At 39.3% G+C, this 8,185-nt stretch overlaps 1 protein-coding gene across 1 annotated transcript in view; it reads right to left on the minus strand.

The window, feature by feature from the left end:
• The window catches only part of ddx11 (DEAD/H (Asp-Glu-Ala-Asp/His) box helicase 11), an 11,245-nt gene that overhangs the window by 2,078 nt on the left and 982 nt on the right, over nucleotides 1-8,185 (minus strand). The window contains exons 3-22 of the mRNA XM_025056341.1: nucleotides 7,699-7,914; nucleotides 7,522-7,608; nucleotides 7,288-7,424; nucleotides 7,072-7,132; nucleotides 6,191-6,298; nucleotides 5,701-5,788; nucleotides 4,821-5,026; nucleotides 4,654-4,728; nucleotides 4,461-4,538; nucleotides 4,327-4,373; nucleotides 4,152-4,231; nucleotides 4,010-4,054; nucleotides 3,852-3,919; nucleotides 2,455-2,493; nucleotides 2,073-2,211; nucleotides 1,777-1,911; nucleotides 1,577-1,689; nucleotides 1,427-1,499; nucleotides 502-605; nucleotides 147-398 (exon numbers count right to left, since the gene is read on the minus strand). Coding sequence (XP_024912109.1) covers nucleotides 147-398; nucleotides 502-605; nucleotides 1,427-1,499; nucleotides 1,577-1,689; nucleotides 1,777-1,911; nucleotides 2,073-2,211; nucleotides 2,455-2,493; nucleotides 3,852-3,919; nucleotides 4,010-4,054; nucleotides 4,152-4,231; nucleotides 4,327-4,373; nucleotides 4,461-4,538; nucleotides 4,654-4,728; nucleotides 4,821-5,026; nucleotides 5,701-5,788; nucleotides 6,191-6,298; nucleotides 7,072-7,132; nucleotides 7,288-7,424; nucleotides 7,522-7,608; nucleotides 7,699-7,914 — 2,151 coding nt within the window. The remainder of the gene's footprint in view (nucleotides 1-146; nucleotides 399-501; nucleotides 606-1,426; nucleotides 1,500-1,576; nucleotides 1,690-1,776; nucleotides 1,912-2,072; nucleotides 2,212-2,454; nucleotides 2,494-3,851; nucleotides 3,920-4,009; nucleotides 4,055-4,151; nucleotides 4,232-4,326; nucleotides 4,374-4,460; nucleotides 4,539-4,653; nucleotides 4,729-4,820; nucleotides 5,027-5,700; nucleotides 5,789-6,190; nucleotides 6,299-7,071; nucleotides 7,133-7,287; nucleotides 7,425-7,521; nucleotides 7,609-7,698; nucleotides 7,915-8,185) is intronic.

Raw genomic sequence — 8,185 nt, forward strand, 5'->3', positions numbered from 1 at the left:
AGGGACAACACAGACAGGAAGGTTTGGAGGAAAAAGCTAGAGAAGCCAGATCGAGATGGTTTGGACATGTGCGGAGGAGGGACAGTGGATACATTGGTAGAAGAATGTCAGAGATGGAGCTGACCAGGTAGGAGACAAAGAGTAGAAGATGCAGAGAACAGGGAGAGATGGAAAATCAGTGATTCGCTGTGGCAACCCCAGAGAAAAAGGGACACAGCCGAAAGAAAAAGAAGTTGGAACGCAGTAACCTTCTTCTTGATCGCCAGACGAGCCAGAGTTCCGCTAGTTTCCCAGTGAGAAATGATGTGCCTCGAGTACTCGTAAGAAGGGAAAAAACACACCACTCCCCCTGGCACGATGTTGCAAATGTTGGAGAGAACGCGTCCAATCTCGTCCATCTGCCAATAAGAGGGGAACAGTTTTGTACAAAGCTCAACTAAGCGAATGAAAATTGTTCAAGGAAACGAAACGTGTACGCGTGAATACAGGAATTACATTTACCATTTTTACAGAATTTCGATTTTGGAACGTAAAGTCCAATTCCTGACCAGAGGGTCCGGTGCAGAGCGCGAGAGAGACGATGTTTTCTGGAGGAATAACGTGACCTGAAACACATTTACCAAAGAGACATTACATGGTAGACTATAACATTAGCATGAGATCATCAGGTGATTAGGGGGGGAAAATGTTCCTATTTCGCAATATTAGTCTGAAAACAATTAGGTATTTATTTGCAAAGAATTTGTCTTTGTTTGTTTGTTTGTTCAAATTGAAGGTATTGTGTCTCCCTTTAATTCCTGCGTATCAACGTTGTTTTCAACTAAACAGGGCAGTTTTCAGTCAACTGAAACAAGATCATCACAACGTCATTTCATATACTTTTGTGTAATTTGCTGTCTGATGGCGCGTCCCGGGGGCAAGGGGGAGTAGAAGTGTTTGAGTAACGTGTCAATTTTGCATTTTGTTATTTTTAAGTAAACGCTGTTACACACTTAACATAAGGGTTTACTAAAACTGGAACAGATGGAGCTGCATTTGTAGTTTGCTACAAGAAATAAAAGCAAATTAAAATGGCGCCATCAATACTTTATTCTTAATCGGTATTTTGAAACAAAATATCGCAATATTTCAGTCTTTCGATATTTTTTTCACACCCCCTATAGAACGTGATATAAACAGAAAAGGACAAGACATTCTGAACAAAACAGAAAAGGAAAAGACAATGCAAATTAAATCTTGATTTTTAAGAGACGGAGAATAAAGAAACTGCGTATTTGTTTAATTGTTGGGGTTTTTTTTTTTTTTTACGACTACAGGATCAAGAGTTCATGAGTCACCAAGAATATGTTATATTATATATCAGTGAACAATGATAGACAAAAACTAGGTTATTAAGTCGCTAAAAAAAAGCTTAAATGGCACTCACCGCAGGAAAACTCAACAATGCGCTCCTCCACCACTCCAGCAGAAAACAACAGCTCCTGCTTCAAGTCAGACACCTAAAAATAAGCACATAAATGTTCAGAAGACTTTTTTTTTTTATCTTTTAAAAACATAGTTAGTTAGTTAAACTCACAGGTTGCATGGTGCCTCCCGCAATGATGACAGCTCTGCACTCCTTTAGCACCTGTGCAAAGTAGACTGCTGGATTTAACAGCAGGAACTTGACACTGCTTTCGGACAACGTACCTAGAGAGATGACACCACAACCAAAAATGAATATAGGAATCATATAGAAGTGTTTGTATGCGCTTTTTCATTTTGTGGAAAATATACCATGTCTCTGTATCACCACTCTGCCGTCGGTGTTGCTGTTGGTGAAAGCAAGAAAGAATGTCTCGAGCTGCATTAGAGGAGAGGCAGACAGTGCTTTCTCTGCCTCTACAGACTCCTGCTGGTCAGGTGAGGCCACTGCACACGATGGAACAAATCAATTTTAGAACAATAATCTGAAGAATCTGCTTTTCCCATTGAACAAAAAAATAAAAAAAAAAAAAAAAATCCACTCTAGGACCACTGTAGAAAATGTTGACATTGAAAAACCTAATAGGAAGTGAGCCAGAATCTCTAACCTGGAGCTGTGCTTTCGTTGCTCTGCAGTGTTTTCAGGTAGCGGTTTAACCCCTCCGTTCGTCGGTTGTCCTTGTTAGAGCTACTCTGGGGGTGTAGGTTCATACCTGATCCTGTGTACTTCTCCACAAAGCCACTTAGCTGCAGAGAGGAAATAAGCATATTCATTTTGTTCATTGTGCTGTGTAAAATTATCCAGTTTAATTTAATTGGTCTGAAAATCTAAAAAAAAAAACAAAACAATCTGTGTTTTTGTGTCTTTCTTCAATTCCTGGAAAGACGTGTGTGTTGTTTTCATCTAAACAGGCCCCAAGTATTTTTTTCTAATGTAAAATATGTTGTAGGTGTCACGTGCACAAATATATGACATTAACAAAAACTCACTTTTCTGCTGATCATGCTCTTCTCAAAGTATGCCTGTAACTAAAAAGGAAATGTTAATTCAATATAACAACTAGTAAATAAATACTGGCAGAATTTGTAGTATTAGCGGTGTATGCGCTATGTAATAGCACGTACATTTTGGGGTTTTTTTTTAATTGTTGGCCTGTGGAAAAAAACTAAAAGATTGGATGTTTACACAAAACTAAAGTTTTCTTTCCATATGAAAAAAATTCTACATTACAGATCTGGAGAGAAGGGAAAACATGCACAATTGCCATCAAATTTTCAAATAAATATGAAATTTGGCTCGTGACTTCGTCCTAGTTTTTAAATTTTGGCCCACTGTGAATTTGAGTTTGACACCCCTGCCTTAGGCAGTCCGTGGGGGCTACCAAGTGCCCCTGGTTTAGAGGAAGGCACCAAGAGAATAGCAAAGACCAGAACAAGAACGAGAAGCATCATAGGTCGTGGAAGACGACTTTTTGAAAGTTCACTCGGTTGCTGGTTTAATTTGTACTTTGTGTTTCTCTTATTCATTCAATATGTGTATATTATCTTTCAGTGCGCTTGATATCTCTCTGTTTCCAAATAATTGACTTTAAAAAAAATGTCCTTCCCTGGGAGGAACTTGGTAGTTATGGTGTATAGGAGAAGAATGCAGAGCAGAGCTGATAATTGTTCGAGTGCGATGAAAGGAAATGATGGAGTAAGCTAGACGAAATTGGGGTAGGGAGAAATAATTGGATCAGATTTCAACATACCTGTGTAGACTTTCATTGAAATAAAAAAATAAAATTTTTTTTAATGCATTACATTAGCTGCACTGATTATGAGTATGAATGGTTGTTTGTCTGGAAACTAAGAAGCTAAGATGGTTGACTTTGACTTTGAGCAGCGGAGTGTGTGTGAAGTAAGAAACTAGAGGAAAGAGAGGGGAATAGCAGCAACAGGAAATGAAGAAGAAGAAGAAAAAAAAAATACTACGCACAAAGAAGCCACATTAAAAGCAAACACTGACAAACCATAAAATCAGGTACCGTATTTTCCGAACTATAAGTCACACCTTTTTTTCCCTCCTTTGGCTGGATTTGCGACTTATACTCAGGTGCAACTTATATATTAAAATATATAAGCCACTAGAGGGCACTCTAAGGTTATGTACCAGGATCTGCTACTCCTGTACCACTGAAAATTTGTTACAAAAGTTGTTATTTTCACACTGAGAGCCGCTAGAGGGCATTGTTGCACCTTATACTCCAGAGCGACTTGTATATGTTTTTTTTCTTCTTCATTATGCTTTTTCTGGCTGGTTTGACTTATAATCCAGAAAATGTGGTAACTGATTTTGTAAATAGACCTTCCCACGCAATACAGACTGGACCTTCACTGTTGAATACCTTAAAAAAGTTTATATTGTCGATCTGAGCCTTAAAGAGGAAGTTGTTAATGGTGAGCATTTCTGTGCCTGGGGGGAAAATAGGAGAAATGTTATTCTTGTCAATTTCGGTTATTCCTGTATAAAGTGTCATGTCCACGCGTCGTCACTTCTTTTGACCTGTTTGCACTTGCGTCTGGCTCTGTGGATTCTGCTGTACATTCCCTGAAGATTAAAAAAAAAAAAGCAAAAGGAACACAGTTCAGTTTTCACATCTTGCCAGTTTACCCCCCCGTGGTATTTATAAGAAGAAAACACTGACCTCCCAACACCTGCACCAGCCTTTCGATTACAAACAGTATCTGTTTAATGTACATCAGGTTCTTTGCCTTTAATCTAGTCCTGGTATCAAACACAAACACGACAAGGAGTGTCAAGTGTACGTAAAAAAACAACAAGTTTTAAGTTATGATTTACTACACATTTGTGAAACTTACTTGTAGCGGTCAGCATACTGGCTGAGCTGAGAGAAAGCCCGACTGAGCTGAAGGTTAAGAAGACTTGAGAACATCTCGGGGCCAACGACGGACTCATCAGATATGTGTAAAGAGAGTGGTTAAAATGTGTTTACCTGTGCTCCAGACACCTCCACGCTGTGTATACATGTGAGAGTGTCGCTGAGATTGTGGGCTTCATCTATGATCACCACCTGCAAAGACATGTTTGTAACATTAAAAATACAAATTAATCGCTGGGGAATGAAGTATTAGGTCGGATAACAGTGTGAAAAATGAAAGTATTGAAAAGTCAGAATCAGAAAATACCTGTCCTTTTAACTGGATTCCTGCCGCTTTTCTCGTGGCTTCATGAAGTACCATCTGATAAGGCAACACCACCAACTGCACAGATGTTTACAGGAAATGAAGAGCAAGTCAAATCTGCTCATGTACTGAAAATTCCATTTGACACTACAGCAAGCACGGTGTTGTACCTGTGCAGGTGGAATAGCCAGTCGTGTGGAATAGTAAGGACACGAACGAAATTCTTTGCCCAGCTTTAGCAATTGTTCAATGTCATGAACCAGCCCCAGAATTTCATCCCTCATTAGGTTCAGTGCAGTAGATTTATTGTAGGGACACACACTCTTTGCCGGGCCTCGTCTGCTCTTAGGTCCTTCAACACTGGGCTGACCCTTATCTAAAAAAACAAACATGGAGAACGTGCACAGTAAGAGACATTGGTAACCGCTGATGTGCATCTGTTAACTGCCATCGGTCATCATGTAATTGACACCAATAAGTCACAGATGGTGAAATATTCCAGATTGTAAGTCGCTCCTGAGTATAAGTAGCACCAGTCAAATGCATAATGAAGAAGAAAAAAAAAACATTTATAAGTCGCACCAGCTAGCTAGAGCGGCCTCTAGCGGCTGTCAGTATGAAAGTAACGAACATGTATATTTTCAGTGGTACAGGGGTAGTATATACTGGTACACAAGCCTAGAATGCCCTCTAGTGGCTCTCAATGTGAAAACAATGAACATGTATATTGTCAGTGGTACAGGGGTAGCACATACTAGTACGCAAGCCTAGAGTGCCCTCTAGTGGCTCTCAATGTGAAAACAATGAACATGTATATTGTCAGTGGTACAGGGGTAGCACATACTGGTACACAAGCCTAGAGTGCCCTCTAGCGGCTGTCAGTGTGAAAATAACGAACGTCTAAATTTCCAGTGGTACAAGAGAAGCCTTTCGAAATAGTTCTAGTAAGTTGTACGTAATGTTTGTAACGTTAGTAACAAAGTAGTAGTAGGAATTTCGTCCCAAAATTTCACAATCGGTGCATCCCTAATAGTAATGTTGTGCTCTGACCGTGTTTATTCTTCTGCATCTCCATGCAACGGTCGTTAATGCGTTGCATGCTGCTCAGTTGACGCACCTCCTCGTTGACGCACAAATTCTGAAAGAACACAATATCAAATATATTCAACAGGGGAAAAAAGGTATATTTATTTATTATTAATTGCAGTTTTGCAGTGCAAAAATACAGACCATATTGTTTCATGCAATTCAAGGTATGCTGCTCTGGGCTGAGTGATTGAAACCTCTGAATTCAAAGAAATATTTAGCTGTTCATTTCCAAACTTGTGTTCAATAGAGTTTTCTCTCAGACCTAGACTAGCTGAAAATCCATACATTAGCTTGTTCACTTCCAAGTAACATTGCCTTCTTCTACCATGATGGCAAAATAACCTACATGAGTGAGCATTTTTAACTCACCAACATCACCAACAAATACATATGAAAATAATTAACAGAGTCGGATTTCAATTCTTCTGTGTGTGTGTGTGTATGCAGATACCTGTCTTGATCCCAGAGTAACCAAACTAACATCTTTACTGAAGGGACTTTTTTGCACCTCATGGACAAACTGGGTCAGCTGGGAGTGGGTCCGGCTACAGTAGTAAATCTATAACAAAAAAAAAATATATATATAGAAAACATTACCTTAAGCGTCTAAGCTCAAATGAGTCAAGGGCCACATTAATGTCAATGGATAAGGATAGTATTACCCACCCTGCCACTAGAGGGCACTGTGCAAACCTGCTGGCTATCATGATTGGGGGTCAGACTATGTGGCCCTATTTATAGAGGTGGGGGACTGTTGGTCAGTATCTAGGCCTGTTTGTTTTGTTGAATGTCACTGTGGGTTTGTGCAGGTTTATGTTTTGTTTTTTGGGGCCGGGGGTTTAGGTCCTGTCGCTGCCCCTGGAGGGAGGGGTGTTTCAGAGTCTCTCACCTGAGCAATATGCAGCAGCTTTTTTTTTAGAAACTGCTGCATATTGTGTTCAAATAATAACAATTGCGATCTTGGGGAATCACCTATCTCTGCTCATTTTTCCACCGTATGTGTGAATCCACCCCGCTCGGGCAACAACATTCATTTCAGTGCAGTGGTTCTTAATTATTTTCCGTTACGCCCCCTGTTGGAAACAGAAATGTGTTCATTTTTTTTCCTGTACAAACCACAGTAAGTTCCTGCCATCTAGTGACTGGGGGCTTGTTATTTATGCATTACAGCAGCGGTACACTTATGTCAATATGCGTGCCATATTCCATGGGAAGCCCCTCACGAACCCCAGGGTGGTGAGCAGTTGGAAAGTGTAAATTCTTTCTGGAAATGTGGTTTGTAAACAAGAACTTATTTCTCACTTGCTTCCCTTCCGTTTATCTGTCACGCACCTTGGTAACATGTTCTTCATTCACATCCGCATCGTCTTCATCGTCGTTTGGTGAGAAGAATCTGTACATGCAATACAATCAAGGCTGCTGTCAGTTTTTTTATTCAAACAGTTCTTGGCATGACCTGTTATATTTTATTTGTTTCAGTTCATTTCTGCTTTCACCCTTGGCATGACATGTTATATTTTTTTTGTTTCAGTTCATTTCTGCTTTCACCTGCTGTTGTTTTTTGCGTCGTCGTCACTCTCGTATTCTACAACAATAAGCTCCTCGTCCTCCTTTTCTCCTTGAGTCTCTGGATGTTCTTCTTTACTGAGCTGGAGCAACCGGAATGCCTCATCATCCTCACTCCTCTACAGAGAGATTTGAAGAAACGTACAATTCAGTTGAATAACAGTGTAACTGTGAGGATTTTCTATTGCCAAACATTTTGAATATACCATCACTTACCTTTCTTTTGATTGCATATTTCAGCTCCACGTTGTTTTTTATAATTTTTAAACGTTCTTCTCTTTTCTGTCTTTTATTGTCCTCCTCCTTACGGACAAGAACATACATTTTCACATTTGATTTAACTCTAAAACTCAGTAGATGAAAATCTAATTTTAGACTTCTGGTACCCCTTACTTTCAACTTTGTCACAAAATCACGTTCAGCTTTTTTCTGAACAAATTCTGTAATCCAGTCAGGCTCGGCTGACGAGCTTGTAGGAGAGGAAGGACCAATGGAGGTGGAAAGATCTACTTCTTCTTGCTGCAGCAGAGTAGCAGCCTCTTGCTTCCTCTTCTGCTCGTAGTCTGTGAGCCAACTCAGAGCTCCACATATCAGACTTAGAGATTTTCCCTAGGTCAGACATATACACAAAATATTTTTAAATCACCTGTAAGAGGCAGATGTTAGGGGTATGAGTCGCAATAGTCAGGAGTGTACTGTTAAGTTAAATAGTTATTATCAGTTATTCATCACAAAGAAAAAAAAATAAAATACATTAAAATTCAATTTAAGTGTACATCGATTTCACAGATTAAATTGATAATCTGACCATAACATTTTAAGTAATTTGATACACTAAAATAAAAAATATCAATATATATATATATATATATATATATAT

The sequence above is a fragment of the Cynoglossus semilaevis genome, chromosome 6, assembly GCF_000523025.1.
Source record: "Cynoglossus semilaevis isolate Cse_v1.0 chromosome 6, Cse_v1.0, whole genome shotgun sequence".
Taxonomy (NCBI): domain Eukaryota; kingdom Metazoa; phylum Chordata; class Actinopteri; order Pleuronectiformes; family Cynoglossidae; genus Cynoglossus; species Cynoglossus semilaevis.